Source organism: Capra hircus, chromosome 22 (assembly GCF_001704415.2).
Source record: "Capra hircus breed San Clemente chromosome 22, ASM170441v1, whole genome shotgun sequence".
In the NCBI taxonomy this organism is placed as follows: Eukaryota; Metazoa; Chordata; class Mammalia; order Artiodactyla; family Bovidae; genus Capra; species Capra hircus.
The window spans coordinates 6,231,396-6,251,038 of NC_030829.1; the positions used below are offsets into that span (position 1 = coordinate 6,231,396).

General features: G+C 45.3%; 1 protein-coding gene across 1 annotated transcript in view; it reads right to left on the reverse strand.

Moving 5' to 3' along the window:
• The window catches only part of OSBPL10 (oxysterol binding protein like 10), a 323,310-nt gene that overhangs the window by 155,793 nt on the left and 147,874 nt on the right, over positions 1–19,643 (reverse strand). Inside the window, exon 4 of the mRNA XM_018038204.1 lies at positions 18,585–18,776. Within this exon, the coding sequence (XP_017893693.1) occupies positions 18,585–18,776 (192 nt within the window). The remainder of the gene's footprint in view (positions 1–18,584; positions 18,777–19,643) is intronic.

Consider the following 19,643-nt stretch of genomic DNA (forward strand, 5'->3'; position numbering starts at 1 on the left):
AGTGACGGTTGTTGCCTTTGGCCAAGGTAGAAGGCTGAGAGAGAGAGAGGAGACAGAAAGGAGAAAACGAAACCCTCCTATGCTGTTGGTAGGAGGGTAAGTGGGTGCAGCCAGCATGCAGAATAGTGTGGAGGTTCCTCAAAAAACTAGAGTTGCCATATGATCCAGAAATCCCGCTCCTGGGCGTATATCCAGACAAAACTCGAATTCAGAAAGATACACACACCCCTATTCACAATAGCCAAATCATGGAAACAACCTCAATGTCTACCAACAAGTGAATGATAAAGAAGATGTACTACATATATATATAGTGGAATACCATGCACCCATAAAAAGAACGAAATCATGCAGCAACATGAATGAAACTGGAGTTTATATTAAGGGAAGTCAGTCAGAAAGAGAAAAAGAATACCATGTGATGTCACTAGTACGTGGAATCTAAAATATGACACAGATGAACTTACCTATGAAACACAATCAGGGACACAACCGCCAGGGACACACTGGCAGCTGCCAAGGCGGAGGGGAGGGCGGGGAGGGGCGGACTGGGAGTTTAGGGTTGGCAGATGCAGGCTAGTGTGTGCTGGATGGATAACCAGCAAGAGCCTACTGTTAGCACAGGGAACTACATTCAATATCCTGTGATCAACCATAATGGAAAAAACATTAAGAATGGACACCTTCCCCGGCGTCCAGACTCTCGTTCTTGAACCTCATCCGTCAGTACCTTCCAAGCACAGGGTTTAATACGACTGTCACAGCTCCTAGCCTGGTCTAGAACACTCTTCAGACTCTCAAGTGAGAGGTGCTGTGTGATTATGAAGTATTATGGCTGCGATTTCTGTGCCCCGATGTTAGTAAATCCTAAGTAGCACGCCGTCCTGTGATAATTTCTCTGCCGGTGAGAAATCTTCACCTTACCTTCTCATCTCCCGAGTGCTAAGCTGATAGATGTTTATTCTGGAGGTAGGCTTAGAACAGTTTGACAACAGGCCAAAAAAAAAAAAGCACCAAGATTTACTCAACAGCATGTCAGAAGGACAATTATTTTTATGTTGGAGATAAAAATTTGTAGTAAAATGATATAAATTCTATTTTTCTCCCCAAATATAGGGCGAAAGTTTTTGTTTACTTTTAGGGTACTTAGTATTTCTTTTTTTCCCTACACCATGCCGTATGTGGGATTTAGATTCCTGATCAGGGATATCCCCTGCCTTGGGAGTGTGGAATCCTAACCACTGGACCACCAGGGAAGGCCCTTAGAATTCTTATTTCAACACTGGACAACCAGTGTAAATATCATATGTTTTCCATTGGAACCTCTCCAATGTGAGGAAGGAAAAATACATTCTGCGAGGAATCTCTCTGTAAATAAAAATACAGAAATGTTTCTTCACAGATCTATTTTAAGACTATATTCCTGGTGGTGCAGTGGTTAAGAATCCGTCTGCTAATGCAGGAGACCCAGGTTCAATCCCTGGTCTGGGAAGATCCCACATGCCGTGCAGCAACGAAGCCCACGAGCCACAACTGCTGAAGCCTGCATGCCTAGAGCCTACACTTTGCAACGAGAGGAGCCAGCGCAATGAGAGGCCTCCACCCCACAGCTAGAGAGTAGCCCCCACTTGCCAAAGCTCAAGCAGAAGCAGTGAAGACCCAGAGAAGCCAAAAATAAATAAAATGCCACATGGCTGAAACACACATTTTCTGCAAAGACTATATTCTTGCATGAGAGAGAGTAATCCTCAAAGAATGACAGTAAACAGAGGGATGAAGAACCTTCAGGAAGAAATCCTATCATGTCCTTTTCACTGTGACACCGAGTTCTGGTTTACAAACGACCGGAGCATCTTTGAGCTGGTGGCCCAGTTGGATGCCCTCATTTTCACAGGTGGCGGCCAAGCTCAGATGACTCGCCCAAGGGTCACAGAACAGGTCACAGACTCAGAACGCAGACCCACAACTTCACATCGGTACCCCCAGCCCCATAGCCTCTGCCATGAACTCATTTTCTACACAGGCAGGTTTTTCTCTCTGTGAAACGACATATGGGACAAAGTGTTAATATATCAATACAGAAAAGCTATAAATATCCAAACTTCCTGTCACTGCCTTTAGTACCAACTGTAAGCTGGGAATAACATGCACGAGAAGGTACTTGAGAGACTTCCCTGGTGGTCCAGCAGCTAAGACTCCCAATGCAGGGGTCCTGGGTTCAGTTCTTGGCCAGAGAACTAAGATCCCACATGCTGCAACTAAGACTTTTGGGTACAGCCAAATAAACAAGTAAAAACATTTTTAAAGGGGGAAAAAAAGAGTATCTGAGCCTGAGAAAAGCTCGGTGCTAAGACCACTGTGCGCGCATGCTAAGTCACTCCAGTCACATCAGATTCTGTGCAACCATATGGACAGTAGTCCGCCAGGCTCCTCTGCATGGGATTCTCCCGGCAAGAATACTGAAGTGGGTTGCGACACCTTCCTCCAGGGGATCTTCCTGACCCAGGGATTGAACCCATGTCTCCTATGTCTCCTGCACTGGCAGGCGGGTTCTTTACCACTGGCAAGGAGCACTATTCCTGCCCTACTCACTATGTAGAAATGCAGGTACGATTCTGAGGCTGGAGTGGTGACAAGGAACCCGTATGGATGACTCTAAGCACCTGGCTGAGAGATGGGGCCAGGGTGGGGCTTCCGTGGGCTCAAATCTGGGCCCAGCTGCTTCTCTGCAGGAGCTGAGCACACAGCTCAGTCCCTGAGGCCTCATGTCCTCACCGGTACCATGGGGGTGAAACCCACTTGACAGGGCAAGGACCCAGGACATACATGTCAGCTTCTGATAGGTGGGAGCTCCCTCCAAGAAGGGATGGGTGTACATACTGAAACCCAGGGCCCACGTGAGGAATCAAGACAGAGGAGGAGCACCCTAAGCACCCCAGGCTGGGCCTTGCCACTGCCCAAGGCTTCAATAAACCACACGCAGAATCTCCAACAAAGCTGGTCCCATTAGCCATGCTACCCTCAAAGCCTCGCTCACCTCTCAGCACAGGCAACCTCAAAGGCAAGACAACTTTCGCTCCATGCCTGACAAACTCCACCTGGCCCAGAGCTATCCCAGGGAGCGCACCCTTGAGGTCAGGAGAGCTGGGTTTCCAACGCCAGGCCTGCCATGTTGAAAAACAAACCCAAGAGCTTGGAGTCCATGTGGACAGCTCTTTGTACTAAATCACCGTCACACAGTGAAAAATGGAAGAAGAGCGTTCAAGTGCTGCGACCAAACAGAACCTAAGTTCACGGGGCTCTGGACTGGGTTCAACAGTGCTGTTCAAAATGTTAAGTTCAGGGACTTCTCTGGTGCTCCAGGGGTCAAGACTCCATGTTTCCAAAGCAGGGGGCGTAGAGTCAATCCCTGGTCAGGGGATAAGATTTCACACGCCACAGGGCAACTAAGCCCAAAAGCCAGACTATTACAGGGAGAAAGTCCGCACACCGTAACAAAGACCCAGCACAGCCAAAAGAGAAAAGAAAGTAAGCAACAGATTGCGGTTAAAAGGAAACAGGAACTCTGTGGTACCATGTAGTACCCTTTGATTTTTAACTGGGAAAAAAAAAAAAAAAAACCAAAAAGCTGCTTCTCTACTGGTTTCCTTTGTAGCCTCTCAGGAAACCTGTGAATTGTCTTCTATCCCATTAGTTTTTAAAAACTTTTTTCTACTCTCGTGACTGTGGCCTCTTCACAGCCAGTTGCAAACTGCTTGCCGTGGTAGAAAAAGGAATCAAAATCCTTTGGAGCTTTGATTTTTCAATCCCTAATATGAAAGAGAGATCGCTCAGTCTCTACTGTCAAAGTGGAAGCAAACGATGTCACACCTTTAAAATGAACTAGAGGGATTTCCCTGATGATCCAGAAGTTAAGAATCCGCCTTTCGACATGGGGTGCGGGTTTGATCCCTGGTTCAGGAACTGAGATCCCACATGCCACAGTGCAACTACTGAGCCCATGCGCTCCAGAGCCCGAGTGCCACAACCAGCAAGGCCTTGCCAGGCAACAAGAGAAGCCCCTGCACCAAAGACACCCAGCGCAGCCAAAGTTGAAAACACGTAAATAAAAACAACACGAACCAGACAAAACTTGGATCAAAGCAATGGAAAATGATCATGGTTCTTGCAGGGAGGCAGCTAAGGAAGGTGAGTAGTTAAGGGAATCTTGTAATTTACATGCAGGTCTGTCGTGACCAAGCACCCCGTGAGGGTGGGAGATAGGTGTGACCGCAGCTTCTCTGCTCAAAGAATGAGATGATCGGGTTTAAATGACGAAGGAGCCCTGTCTTATACTGAAACGCTACTATGAGCCACTAGGGGAAAAAACATCCTTCACAAAAGAGTCAGACTGTAAAGCACAAGTTCCAAGGATGGTCTGAGAGTCAAAGGGCGAATTTGGCTAACTTCCCTCTTTGTCAATATCCAAAATACGTTATTATCTCACCGGCCGGAGGCACTCATAGGAAGACTCCTTGTATTACATTGCCACCTGGGGTAAAAACATGCACAAGTCTTATGTTGGAGCCCAGTGACAGAAAAAATAATCAGCCTTCTGCTTCCTTCTGCAACACTTCAAAGATATCTGATCCATGCATTTTCTGTGTGCCAGAGAGTCAGAGACAGACAGAGGGTCCCTCCCGACCCATATCATTTTTCTCAGCAACAATCTAATGATCTAGGGTAACTTTTCCAGGGGTACTGGTGACATGCAGAGCCCAGAGGGTGGAGGTCCATGTGGAGGGGGGCCAGCCCACACTGGCGTCACCTTCTGGTGAATTCTTATTGCCATTCAGTTCAGTTGCTCAGTTGTGCCCAACTCTTTGCGACCCCATGAACCACAGCACACCAGGGCTCCCTGTCCATCACCAACTCCAGGAGTCCACCCAAACCCATGTCCATTGAGTCAGTGATGCCATCCAACCATCTCATCCTCTGTCATCCCCTTCTCCTCCTGCCCTCAATCTTTCCCAGCATCAAGGTCTTTTCAAATGAGTCAACTCTTCGCATGAGGTGGCCAAAGTATTGGAGTTTCAGCCTCAACATCAGTCCTTCCAATGAACACCCAGGACTGATCTCCTTTAGGAAGAACTGGTTGGATCTCCTTGCAGTTGAAGGGACTCTCAAGAGTCTTTTCCAACAGCACAGTTCAAAAGCATCAATTCTTTTGCGCTCAGCTTTCTTTATAGTCCAACTCTCACATCCATACATGACCACTGGAAAAGCCATAGCCTTGACTAGACAGACCTTTATTAACAAAGTAATGTCTCTGCTTTTTAATATGATTAAATTAATAATTTTCATACTAGTTTAACCAACCACCTAGACTATCCTGGCCCTGGACAAGAACCAGGGCTGATACATCATTCCACACTCACATCAGAGGCGAGCGGCTGGACCCACGGTCAGTGCAATAACTGAGCCTGATCTGACTGGTGACAGTCAAGTTCTGTGAGCTTCCCAGAAATGGGCTCCGGGACCTTAGCACAGACAAGCATAGGAAAACTTCAGCGGGAGTATGACAGTCTAGGGTGCTTGTGATAGTTCATTTTATGTGTCAACTCAGCTGGGCCACAGCGCCCAGATATTTGGGCAAACACACTCTGGATTTTTCTGTGAGGGACTTGGATGAGATAAACATTTAAGCTGGTTGACTCTGAGCAGAGCAGACTGCCCTCCACAATGTGGGTGGGTCTCATCCAATCAGTTGATGGCCTGAATAGCACTAAAGACTGATCCTTCCCGATCAAGAGGAGATTCTGCCAGTAGACAGCCTTCAGACTTGAGCCATGGCCCTGGCTCTACCCTGGGTCTCCGATTTGCCAGCCCACCCTGCAGATTTTGGACTTGCCAGTGTCCACAATCACAAGAACCACTTCTTTAAAATAAACCTCCTTCCTTCCTCTGCACCCCCATCATCACCCACACCCTGCTGCTGCTGCTGCTGCTAAGTCACTTCAGTCGTGTCCAACTCTGTGTGACCCCATAGACGGCAGCCCACCAGGCTCCCCCATCCCTGGGATTCTCCAGGCAAGAATATTGGCGTGGGTTGCCATTTCCTTCTCCAATGCATGAAAGTGAAAAGTAAAGGGAAGTCGCTCAGTCGTGTCCAACTCTTTGCGACCCCATGGAGTGCAGCCTACCAGGCTTCTCCGTCCATGGGACTTTCCAGGCAAGAGTACTGGAGTGGGGTGCCATCGCCTTCTCCGCACCCACACCCTACTGGCTGTGTTTCCCTGGAGAACTCTAATACAATGTCAACCTCTGGGAGTCCACCAGCTTGTGCTTTAGCTGCTTACACTCTGCTGACGGCAGTTTGTTTCTCCACTAACTACTACTTCTCCACCACTTGGCATCTCTGGGCTTCCTATTCCCTCTCTAAAGGGGCATCTGATCTCTGTTCCCACTGAAGACCACCTGGAAGTCCCATAACCAGGCTAGAGAACAAGGCAGTGAAAGCTGGTCTAACAGCTTTGTTCAGAATGGTAGACTCTCATGGAATGAAACTCAACAGGCTGGTCATCATTCATCACTCAAACCACCTCCAGTTTTTATTTAAAAATCACTAATGACAAGGGTGGGGTCTGCTCAGAGAAATCCATATATGACTCATACAGGTATGGAATCCTAGTGTCTCCTGTGTAGACTGGCTGATGAATCAGGAATCCCACATTTTGCACAACTACCAGCTTAGGAAGTGACACCTGGGTCGGAATCAACCACTCATTACCCGTGTGACCTCTTGTGATGGCCTTTTTAGTGTCTCAACTTGGCAGTGAGTCAACTGCTCATCTAAATGTTTCTGTGAGGTCTTCTGTAAGGGTGATGACAGTTCACAATCAGGTGACTTGAAGTGAGAGAGATTACTTAGATAATCTGGGTGGGCCTGCTTCCACTGAGAGGCCTTAAGGGCAGAGCTGAGGCTTCTCTGAAAAAACAGTTTTGTGAGTAGAGAGCTACTTGGGCCAATGCCTGAGAACCAGGCCCACAACTGCACATAAGCCAATTCTTTGCAAAGATCCCTTCACATGTATTTTCTAGTGGATCTGTTTCCCTGGTGGAACCCTGGCGAATGAATACCCCTTCTCTTTGCCTTAACCTCTCAATGCCTCAGTTTTTCATCTATAAAACAGACAACAATATCTACTTCACAGGGCTGACCTGAGGATCACACAGGTGAAGCTGAGCACAGTACGTGGCCCAGAGTAAGACTACAATGAGTATGAAATATTGTTCATGTAACAGTCACTATGTTATTAATGAATCCATGCCTTTGGGGAAGAAGTTTACACACGAGTGGGGAGACTTTTAAAGACCATTATAACATAAAGACATATTTGCTAAAAGTATAGGTAGATATAAACTGCACCAGGAACTAAGGAAAGAAAGACCTATGCGTGTCTGGGGCATAGTAGAAAGCAGCCCATGGTAAAAAGAGCTCCACTGCTTCCATTTGGAACCATAACTCTCCTCAAAATATGCAACAACAGGGCAGGAAACTCCTTTCTCACCAAAAGCTTTTAACCAAGGGTGCAGAGGAGTGTTACCCAACAGCTATGATTCCCTTTTAAAAATCAGTCACTCCAATTTTTACTGACCACCTACTATGTGCCAGGTATTGTGCTCAGGGTTGAGGAATAAAGAGGTTAAAAATAGCAAACCTCCAGGTACCTCCCTGGTGGTCCAGTGAATAAGACTCCATGCTCCCAACACAGGGTTCAGGGTTCAATCCCTGGCTGGGGAACTAGATCCTGCAGGCCACAACTAAGCTCACGTGCCATAAATGGGAAAACACAACAAAGCCAAAATAAGTTATAAAAAAGAAAGAACACAACCATTAAAAACTCACCATCATGTTAAGAACTTTAACTGGGGAAAACACACTTTAAAAGAAAAGACCCTCTAGATGGATAAAAGGAGTCAGACAATAAATAAGTAAATAAGTCAGTGGCTAATTTCTCAAGAAAATTAGAAATACCAAGGGAAAGATTTCATGCAAATATGGGCACAATAAAGAACAGAAACGGTATGGACCTTAACAGAAGCAGAAGATATTAAGAAGAGGTGGCAAGAATACACAGAAGAATACAAAAAGATCTTCATGACCCAGATAACCAGGATGGTATGATCACTACCTAGAGCCAGACATCCTGGAATGTGAAGTCAAGTGGGCCTTAGGAAGCATCACTACAAATACAGCTAGTGAAGGTGATGGAATTCAAGTTGAACTATTTCAAATCCCGAAAGATGATGCTGTGAAAGTGCTGCACTCAATATGCCAGCAAATTTGGAGAACTTGGCAATGGCCACAGGACTGGAAAAAGGTCAGTTTTCGTTACAATCCCAAAGAAAGGCAATGCCAATGAATGCTCAAACTACCACACAATTGCACTCATCTCACATGCTAGCATGAAGAAGGCAATGGCACCCCACTCCAGTACTCTTGCCTGGAAAATTCCATGGACAGAGGAGCCTGGTAGGCTGCACTCCATGGGGTCGTGAAGAGTCAGACACAACTGAGCGACTTCACTTTCCCTTTTCACTTTCATGCATTAGAGAAGGAAATGGCAACCCACTCCAGTGTTCTTGCCTGGAGAATCCCAGGGATGGGGGAGCCTGGTGGGCTGCCACCTATGGGGTCACACAGAGCTGGACACGACTGAAGCGACTTAGCAGCAGCAGCAGCACACGCTTGCAAAGTAATGCTCAAAATTCTCCAAGCCAGACTTCAGCAGTACATGAACCAAGAACTTCCAGATGTTCAAGCTGGATTTAGAAAAGGCAGAGGAACCAGAGATCAAATTGTCAACATCTGCTGGATCATATAAAAAGCAAGACAATTCCAGAAAAACATTTACTTCTGCTTTATTGATTACACCAAAGCCACTGACTGAGTAGATCACAACAAACTGTGGAAAATTCTTCAAAAGATGGGAATACCAGACCACCTGACCTGCCTCCTGAGAAATCTCTAGGCAGGTCAGGAAGCAACAGCTAGAACCAGACATGGAACAACAGACTGGTTCCAAATCAGGAAAGGAGTAAGTCAAGGCTATATATTGTCACCCTGCTTATTTAACTTATATGCAGAGTACAACACGCTAAATGCCAGACTGGATGAAGCACGAGCTGGAATCAAGATTGCTGGGAGAAATACCAATAACCTCAGATATGCAGATGACACCACCCTTATGGCAAAAGTGAAGAGGAACTAAACAGCCTCTTGATGAAAGTGAAAGAGGAGAGTGAAAAAGCTGGCTTAAAGTTCAACATTCAGAAAACTAAGATCATGGCAATCAGTCCCACCACTTCATGGCAAATAGATGGGAAACAACATAAACAGTGACAGATTTTATTTTCTTGGGCTCCAAAATCACTGCCAACGGTGACTGCAGCCATGAAATTTAAAGACATTTGCTCCTTGGAAGAGAAGCTATGACCAAGTTAGACAGCATGACATTACTTTGCTGACAAAAGTCCATCTAGTCAAAGCTATAGTTTTTCCAGTAGTCGTGTATGGATGTGAGAGTTGGACTATAAGGAAATTTACAGTCCAAAGAACTGATGCTTTTGAACTGTGGTGTTGGAGAAGACTCTTGAGAGTCCCCTGGACTGCAAGGAGATCCAACCAGTCCATCCTAAATGAAATCAGTCCTGGGTGTCCATTGGAAGGACCGATGCTAAAACTGAAACTCCAATCCTTTGGCCACCTGATGCAGAGAACTAAACCACTGGAAAAAAGCCTGATGCTGGGAAAGATTGAAGGCAGGAGGAGAAGGGGATGATGGAGGACGAGATGGTTGGATGGTATCACCGACTTGATGGACATGAGTTTGCGCAAGCTCCGGGAGTTGGTAATGGACAGGGAAGCCTGGCGTGCTGCAGTCCATGGGGTCACAAAAGAGTCGGACACGACTGAGCAACTGAACCGAATAGAATAGTGAAGGAAAGGTAAAGCCTGGCAAGAGAATAAACAGGGTAAAGAAGGAACTCTGGGAGAAGTTGGGATAGAAGCGGGAAAAGAGGGATTAGAATTGTAACCAGCAAGACCAGAACCTATCTTTCAGTCGAGTGCAGGATACCGAAGTGAAGTGAAGTCGCTCAGTCGTGTCCGACTCTTTGTGACCCCCTGGCCTGTAGCCCACCAGGATACCTAAGGTGAAGAACAAAACTGTGTATGCCGGGGCTTGCTGGGAGTCCAGGTGGTTAGTCCTGCCCTCAGCCTCCTCCTCCAACTCCTCCCCAACCCCCACCACCCTCTTCCCAGCTGTCCCCAGTGGCGCCCTGAGTGGGCAGAGATTCCTGCCCTCAGGGGAGCAGCTTGGGAGACAGCTAGTCAAGGGGATGGGACCTCACTTCTTTGCTTTTGTCATGATTCACCCGAAACACTGCTAGTGCCCAAATCTCTCCAACTGGTTTCTTAGAGGATCTCCGAGGGGTTCCATGGACCACAGCAATGTTTGTTTCACACTGCACAGATACAGCAGCTGATAGAGAGAGGCTGCAGTGGTGGTCATAAATACTCACGATTCCAAGGCAACGTGCTTTGTAATAAACGTCCATGCCGCTTTCTCTAGTAAATCTGCACTAATAAAGCACTGTTTTTATGTAGTGGGGATCTATACTATTTTTCTTGAAAACAATATTCTGCTACTTTAAAAATGTTTGAGGATCACTGCTATTAAGGAAGTCCATGTTACCACTTTTTGAAAACTGAAGTCTGGGGCTGACTTACTTTGAGAGGTTGCAAATCACCACTCCAACACATGCAAGAGTTATTGGCCATCACTGATTCAAAAAGTACACAGGAGAATTAACTTGGGCCTTAACAAAAAAATAATCATCCTATTCATACAAAGGAAAAATGCACTTAGAACTCTAAATGTGGTTTCCCTGGTGATGCGATGGGCTGTGTTCAATGCTGCCAGTACTGAGTGCTACCTTAACACTGACTGACTAATAACATACTTCAGGGTGCTGACAGCTCCTGCTTCCAGAGCAGAGGCTGTACATCAATCAAGGTTTCTAAGCAGGCATTCCCTATAACTGTGTACACCTGAATCAAACCGAACCATCCTGAAGGAAGAATATTGAGTCAGCACTGTTGCCAAAATCTTGGCTCCTTGTCCATTGATCCCAAACAGAAATAGAGTCTGGAGGAAACAGAAAGAATAGCTTTATCCTTTTTGCTAGACAAAGAGGAAACACAGCAGGCCAGCACCTCAACAACTGTGTTCACCTCTCAGGAATTTCTGTAGCTGTTCAGTCGCTCAGTCGTGTCTGACTCTTCGCGACCCCATGGACTGTAGCCCACCAGGCTCCTCCGTCCACGGGATTCTCCAGGCAACAATACTGGAGTGGGTTGCCATGCTCTCCTCCAGGGGGTCTTCCCAATCCAGCGATCAAACCCATGACTGCTGCTTTGCAGGTGGATTCTTTACCACTGAGCCACCAGGGAAGCCCTCTCTCAGGAATAGGGAGAGGGTTTATGTCCTCATAAAGGTCTTCCATTTTTTCCTTTTGCAAAGTTTCAAAACGGCCATTCCTGGCCTCAGGCAACTCAGTAACCGGGTCAGGTGTCCCCAAAGTTACAGGCCCCTGACGTTCATTTAAAACGTAGACTGCTACAAAAGAGTACAGGGGGAGAAGAATGCCAGATGCAGAGGATAACTCAGATGAAGTCAGAGAGCAATTAACTTTGTTTAGCTTTACGAAGAACAAGTCTAGCTACAAGTGTTTGTCAGCAGTAACAGCTGAAGAATAACCAAGACTGTTTAACTCTTGCAGACCTGTTTGGCTGGTATGTGCCAGAGGCTGTTTATTCATTTTTGTTTTTGCTGCAAAAGTACCATTTGTAAAGATGGCACTTCATTAAAGCATCTTTCCTTTTATGTTTTAAGTAAACATAGTGCAATTATATGAAAAAGCATATGTATGTATATATATATATGAATTCACACCATTGGAACCACATAAACACACTCTGCTCCACACATTATATTCTGTGAAAGGTTTATTAATATTTAAGGCCACATTAAAGGACACAACTTCAATACAGTTTATCTACCCATTAAACACCAGGGCAGCACAAAGCCTTCTCATAAAAAGGGTATGTGGCTGGAAGCAAGCTATTTAACAATTTAAAAAAGTGTAAGAGAAGGATAATTTCTATCGGTCAACAAATTATCACTGAAGGCTTAATTAAATCTAAACTTACGCCTCACATACATCCACTACAATTTCATAGCATGACTTTTTCGCCCACCAAGCTACAGAATCCAAAGTCTATCTATTGAATTAGGTGTATTTAAGTCTCAAATGTCACCAAAAAAAAATTATTTGGTCAAAATCACAAAAACCAGGCTCTACAAAGCTTATTCTGTTGCTCAAACATTTGTTATGTCTGGGCCAATTACCATATTTGGACTTAAAAGAAAAATTTTAGTAGGGATTCTCTTCAGAGAATGTTCTTAACTCTAGTCAAGGAAGAAAATAAAACCTGCTGGAGATCACAAACAGCCTACACATACACACAGTTCTGAGCAGAGACACAAATACACACATGCTCTCATGTGTGCAGATATTCAGATCATTTCCTCAGTAGCCACTCCTGGGAAACAGCAATGAGGAATTAGGAAAGGAGAAACCTCTGACTTTCCTACTTCTTGTTCTTCAATTCACGTATGCAGGTCTGTATACACACAGAGAGCACACATGTGTGAACAGGTATGAGGGGCTTTCCTGGTGGTCCAGTAGTTAAGAATCCGCCTGCCAAGGGGACATGGGTTCAATCCCCAGGCCAGGAAGATCCTACAGGCCACGGAGCAACTAAGTCCATGGGTTGCAGCCACTGAAGGCCTCCCCCCTGGAGCCCGTGCTCCACAAGGGAAGCCCCCGCTCCACAAGGGAAGCCCCCACAATGAGAAGCCCGCGACCCACAGCTCGAGAGTAGCCCCCGCAGCAACAAAGACCCAGTGCAGCCAGAAACGTAGTTAGAACAGGCATGGGAGATGTGCTTTCCCAGAAAGCATCTAGCACACAAGCATTTTATAGAAATTACCGTGCACCTGTACCAACCAAACTTATGTCCCTTTAAGTAAATGTGAACCACCTTAAAACCCGTTATAAAGTCACTAAAAGTATAAAAGTTAGAATCAAGTGAAGACCACACAGGTCAGTAAGTGCTTACACAGCGAGAGGCCCAAATGGGTTTTTGAGAACATATTAGAGTCTGTTTAACAGACTCCAGCGGCACATCCAGAGGCTCACCCTCTCGCTGCTCTTCCCTCAGTCGCACGGTTCCCCAGGTACAGCCCCCGCAGCACCCTCAGAGTCAGAGGAGACCAGTACAGCCCCCGCAGTACCCCTGCAGAGTCGGAGGAGCCCAGTACAGCCCCCGCGGTGCCCCTGCAGAGTCAGAGGAGCCCAGTACAGCCCCCGCGGTGCCCTCAGAGTCAGAGGAGACCAGTACAGCCCCCGCAGTGCCCCTGCAGAGTCAGAGGAGACCAGGTACAGCCCCCGCAGTGCCCTCAGAGTCAGAGGAGCCCAGGTACAGCCCCCGCAGTGCCCTGCAGAGTCAGAGGAGCCCAGTACAGCCCCCGCAGTGCCCCTGCAGAGTCAGAGGAGACCAGGTACAGCTCCCCGCAGTGCCCCTGCAGAGTCAGAGGAGACCATGTCAACACCTGACTCAACCCTCGACCAAGCACCAACCACCTGGTACGGTGACCCAAGCAACCCCTGATGCCTACGCAATTCCATTTCTAAAGCCTTCCGTTAGAAAATGGGTCCTTAAATCAATGTGTCCAACCGACACACCCACCAATTTCTGTTAGGGCTAGAAGATGCAAAGATGAATAAGACATGGCTTTCAGCATAAAAATCCAATGCCTGGCACATAAATGAAATGAAAATGAAATGAAGTTGCTCAGTCGTGTCCGACTCTTTGCGACCCCATGGACTGTAGCCTGCCAGGCTCCTCCGTCCATGGGATTTTTTCCAAGCATGAGTGCTGGAGTGGGCTGCCATTTCCTTCTCCAACATAAGAGATGCCCAATTAATACCTGAAGAATGGGTGGAGGCATGACTGAATAAGCAAGCTCACAGTTCCTGGCGGCTCAGTGGTTAAGGTTTGATGCTTCCAGTGCAGAGGCACAGGTTCGAGCCGTGGTCAGGGAACTAAGATCCCACATGCCATGGGGAGCAGCCAAAAAAAAAAAGCAAAGATGAACCTAGGGGCCATGTCTGCACATTACTCTCTATCCTGATTGTCTCATTCTACATACACATGTCCAAGTGGAATGATACTTCTGTGACTTTTATCTTAAATTGCTGTATAGCAATTCAGAGTGTTAACTGTATCACTGTTTATTCAGTCATCCCCAGAATGCTTTGTGTTGAATCTATCACTTCACTAGTATCAACAGCTTAACCCAAATTAACTTTCCTCTTCTACCCCCAATTCCATGAGTTATTTCCTCAGAATACAGTTCCCAGCAGGGAATTTGTGGGTCAATGGCAACGAACAGCTTCTTTGTGCTTAGTTGTTCTTATTTATCACCAAACTGTAGCAAAAAAAAAAAAAAATGCAATACTACCAGTATTTCTTACCACCATAACCTATAATTATTTCGAGTAATCTCGCAGACAAAATAAACTGGATTTCCATCTGCTGAACTGCTGAGGATATCCCTGTTCTTCACAATGAGGTCATGTCTCGAACTTTCTTTTTTTTTTCTTTTCTTTTTTCTTTCTTTTTTTCTTTTACTTTTTTTTCTTTTTTTTTTCTTTTTGTCTCGAATTTTCTATCTTCATCTCTCCTCACCACTTCCAGAGAGAACTTTGTGTACTGACCTTTGGGATCTCAATATTTTGGATGATAACCATTTAATCTTTTACACTGTCCCTTTATTTTTACCCATGCTGTGGCATTCCATTTAATATTTATTCTGTTACTTGGGCTGGGCTATTTTTCTTTTGTTCTTTAGCTATTCGGGCACATCTGTCTTGTGGACGATGATTTTCTGGCTTGCTTCAGTGGCTATAAGTTTATCTTCCTGGTACAACTGGGTTAAAAATACTATTCCATTTTCTTCTAGTTATTTTATGAATAAATACAGCGGAATCCAAAAGCCAAGGCACCTTTATACTTTGAGATACAGACTTTTAAAACTGCAGAACTTTCTGGTCGGAGTGAAATGTTCTCAGTTCCCAAGGTGGACTGGCCCATATCATGAAAGGACAGATGTCACAAGACAGTTACCCGTCTCCAATCAGGAGGAAAGCTGGGCATGAAATCTGAGAATCAAAACTTCCACCTCCTTCTTAGGTGTCTGACACCCTGCAATCCTCAATTGCCAGTGTTTTATACACGTCTCAACAAACTGGCTCAGAATGAATTTTCGGCAAGAAAGGTCATCACAGATATAAAAGCAATCACCTGAAGAAGATACCTGGTTGTCGCCCAGAAGTACAAAACCAAATCAAAACAGCTATGGAGCACGTCACCTAATTATCTTCCGCATAATGAAACTCCCTAGTAAATTTCAATAATTTCCCTCCATTGAAAAAGCAGCATATATATATATATAGTCATTTACAAAGTTGAGATCATACTTTAGAATTATTACATATGTTGGACACGACTGAGTGACCAACACATATTTAACTCATATATGAAAAAAGTAGTAAATTCACCTGAAACTAATACAACATTGTAAATCAATTATCAGTTCAGTTCAGTTGCTCAGTCGTGTCTGACTCTTTGCGACCCTATAAATCACAGCACACCAGGCCTCCCTGTCCATCACCATCTCCTGGAGTTCACTCAGACTTACGTCCCTCGAGTCAGTGATGCCATCCAGCCATCTCATCCTCTGTCATCCCCTTCTCCTCCTGCCCCCATCCCTCCCAGCGTCAGAGTCTTTTCCAATGAGTCAACTCTTTGCATGAGGTGGCCAAAGTGCTGGAGCTTCAGCCTCAACATCATTCCTTCCAAAGAAATCCCAGGGCTGATCTCCTTCAGAATGGACTGGTTGGATCTCCTTGCAGTCCAAGGGACTCTCAAGAGTCTTCTCCAACAACACAGTTCAAAAGCATCAATTCTTCGGCGCTCAGCCTTCTTCACAGTCCAACTCTCGCATCCATCATGACCACTGGGAAAACCATAGCCTTGACTAGACGGACCTTAGTCGGCAAAGTAATGTCTCTGCTTTTGAATATGCTATCTAGGTTGGTCGTAACTTTTCTTCCAAGGAGTAAGCGTCTTTTAATTTCATGGCTGCAGTCACCATCTGCAGTGATTTTGGAGCCCCCCAAAATAAAGTCTGACACTGTTTACTTCAATTTAAAAAATAAAGTAAAATAAAAGCTAAGAAAGGAAAATGGGTATGGCTGATAAGGAATCTCACAAAATAAAGGGTTAAAAAAAGGAGTAAATTCACTGAAAGATTAACAGTGCTTATGTGAAGGGAGGTAGGATTATGAGTTATTCTGATCTTTAGATTTCTTTTGCATTATATACTTCATACAGTTAAATATTTCTATACACACATATCAAAAGCACATACTTTTATCCTTTTAAAGGCTTGAATTTCTAAAAATGGATGTAGAGAAGATTTTGGCATTATACTGAAGCAAATGCTACTAGTAATTAAACCAAATACCCTAACTTTTATTTCGGCTACTACTCACTAAACACAAGCACCTCTCTTTTTTCATATGTACCAGGACTCCAATCAATAAGTCTATCCGAGATTCATTACTGCACATTTAAAAGAATTCTCAAGAGACCACAAACTTGCTTTTTCTTTTCTTCTTAGGGTTCAAGTCTCTAAATTACTTGCAAAAAACAGCTTCAATGAGGTTTACATAAAAGCAACATGATGGTATTGTGGTTACACTGTTTTCTTTTTAAGTCCTTACCCACTGGATAAATAGTGAAACATTTATTGGCAGTAATAAAATATTTAAAATTCCCTTAAAATACTCGAGCCAAAAAAAGTGTTGAGGGAATGAGATCAAACAAGAACAAAAGAGGATTGAAATTATTTAAATTGGGTGGTGGGGACCATTATTCTATTCTGCTTCGTGTACATTCAAGGTTTTCCCTAATAGAGCTTTTTGAAAATGTGCTATAAGTGAAAAGCCATATACACAAGTGCAGCAAATGATTCCTTATTTCATCCAAGGTAGCAAAGTTAAGCTCAAAGATACTTTTTTTTTTCCCCCACATCAGGGTGACTATTTCAAAGGGTGCATCTGACTCTGTACCTTCTCCTTATCAGGCAATAAAAAGTAAATGCATGTGTAAATCTATCCAAAAATGTCTTTCATATGCACCTACAAACTTGAGTCAGAAGATTTCAGATTTTCTGTTCTGGGCCAGAATTAGAACAAGATAGCCAGCTGACATAGCACTCCTTGGCTTACGACACTTAAAAAATAAAGCGAGAGACATGCTAATTCAGACAGCAGCCAGACGTGTTCTGGGAGCCCCATTCTCCTGCTTGACACAGTGAGGACTCGGCTGCTTCTCAAAAAGGACCGGCTGGTCTCCACATGAGATAGCTGCAGGGCAAAGAGCCTCAGTACTCAACACAGGTTAGACAGGCGAGACCACAGGGCTTCCCTGCTGGTCCAGTAGCTAAGACTCTGTGCTCCCAACGCAGGGGCCCAGGGTTCAATCCCTAGTCAGAGAACTAGACACTGCATGCCGAAACTAAAGAAGACCCCACACTCCACAACTGGGATCCAGAGCAGCCAAATAAATAAATGAAAAATTTAAAAAGAAAAAGAAAACCAAGACCATGATCATTTACTTTATACAGTCGGTTCTCGGTAATAGTTGCAGAGGATGGTATGACCACTAAAGATCCTGGGAGCCCCAAACTGATGACTTCCCAGCCAATCAAAAGTGAAACAAAACATAACCCCCAGGAGACTCTCAGCAGAAGGGCTCTCATGCACATTATCTATCACATGTGATCCCTTGAGAGGCTGGGAAGGCCTGTGCCATTTCCATTTCACAGATGCACGAATGTGGGTTCCAAGCTTTAAGGCAACAAAGCCTTCTGCCTCCAAGGACAGAATTCTTTTCACTGGCTCACACCCCCTTGAAGTGTGCGAGAGGATAAGCACCTCATAAAGTGAAGGAGAAAGGGGGAGATCAGCTTTAGATCCAGTGCTTTCTGAATTTCAAACGCCCTCAATTATTTCCTGATGATCCACTGTATGTTCTTTCTCTTTGCTACGAGCCTGGAGACCTCCCTGGACAGCCCTTCCACCTCCCTCAAGTTTCTATGGGCTTGAGTCCCCTGCTTTCTGAGCTTGGGTAGCAGAGGTCTCCTGACAACTCACTTAACCCATGAAACAGAAATAAATTATTTTTTTTAAAACCAGGAGGAATCATGATGGCTGTGTCTGGGAGGTTTGCTTCTGGTCCTCTCTCCCCATCCATCAAGACGGTACTAAAGAAAAGGGGCTGGGGAGCAACATCGCAGCCCTCAGCTTCCACAGACAACTCCACCTAAGGGGAGAACGAGGCCTACCTCTCTGACTTCGTGAAGCTGGCCGGAATACTGACTCTTGGCTCTTCGGGCGGCAGCAGGCGACTTGTGATGCGTGATCGTGACAACGCCAGGGGCCCCCGTGCTGAGGTGTCTCTGGCTACAGGGAGACGCAGAATTGGATGTTCCATGGGGGAGCAAAGTGAGACTTCGGCTTCGGGAGCTTGGAGTCGTCTAGAAAAAGCAACAGGGGTCAAAACTCAACAACCGGCCTGCAGAACACAGCCTGGCATTGCCTTCCATCTATGCTGGACCTCTCGGGATTTCCCCTTCATCTTTAAGGGAGATGAGGGCCTGGGGAGTGCATGGTTTCATCTTACGCTCACTCAGGCCGGAGAGACCATCCCCATTAGCTACGCTTCTGGTCTCACTCCAGCAGGGTCTCCTGCCCCAAACTACGGCTATGGAGAGCTACTCCAAGGCCTTCAAACACCACAGGCTCTCAGGGGTCTTTAGGAAGTGTTCCTCTTCCTAAAAGCCCCCCCTCCTGTGGTAAAGCCAGCTGAGCGCTCAGTGTTGTGTGAAGCATTCCCTGTCTGTCTCAGCCTCTCTACCCTCCTATTCCACTACACTGAGGCTATGTTTATTATCCAGCTAAACCATATGAGATTCTTTCAAACTCATCTTTATACCCCCACGACCTGACATATCATGACTGTTTAATATATTAAGTACTTAATACACGTTTGCTGCATGAGTACTAAGAATGAATTAAGTTATCCACCAACTAATCCCCATTTGTCCGTGCACTGCTGGAATTTCATCCTACTGTGGCATATCATACAAATAGTAACTGGGTATAAGGACAGCCTCTCAACCTTGTGGCTATAAATTTTTCAATAACGTGTTGGGATAACTGGGCAGCCAACTGAAAACCAGATTTCTCTCTCACATCACAGACCCCAAACAGATCAAAGACTAAGGAAAAAGGAAGAAAGAACACTATAAGGTCATAACAGAAAAACTCAATAAATTTAATGACCTAAAAATTGAAAACTTATACACGGGGAAAAGTGAAAGTCACTCAGTTGTGTCTGATCT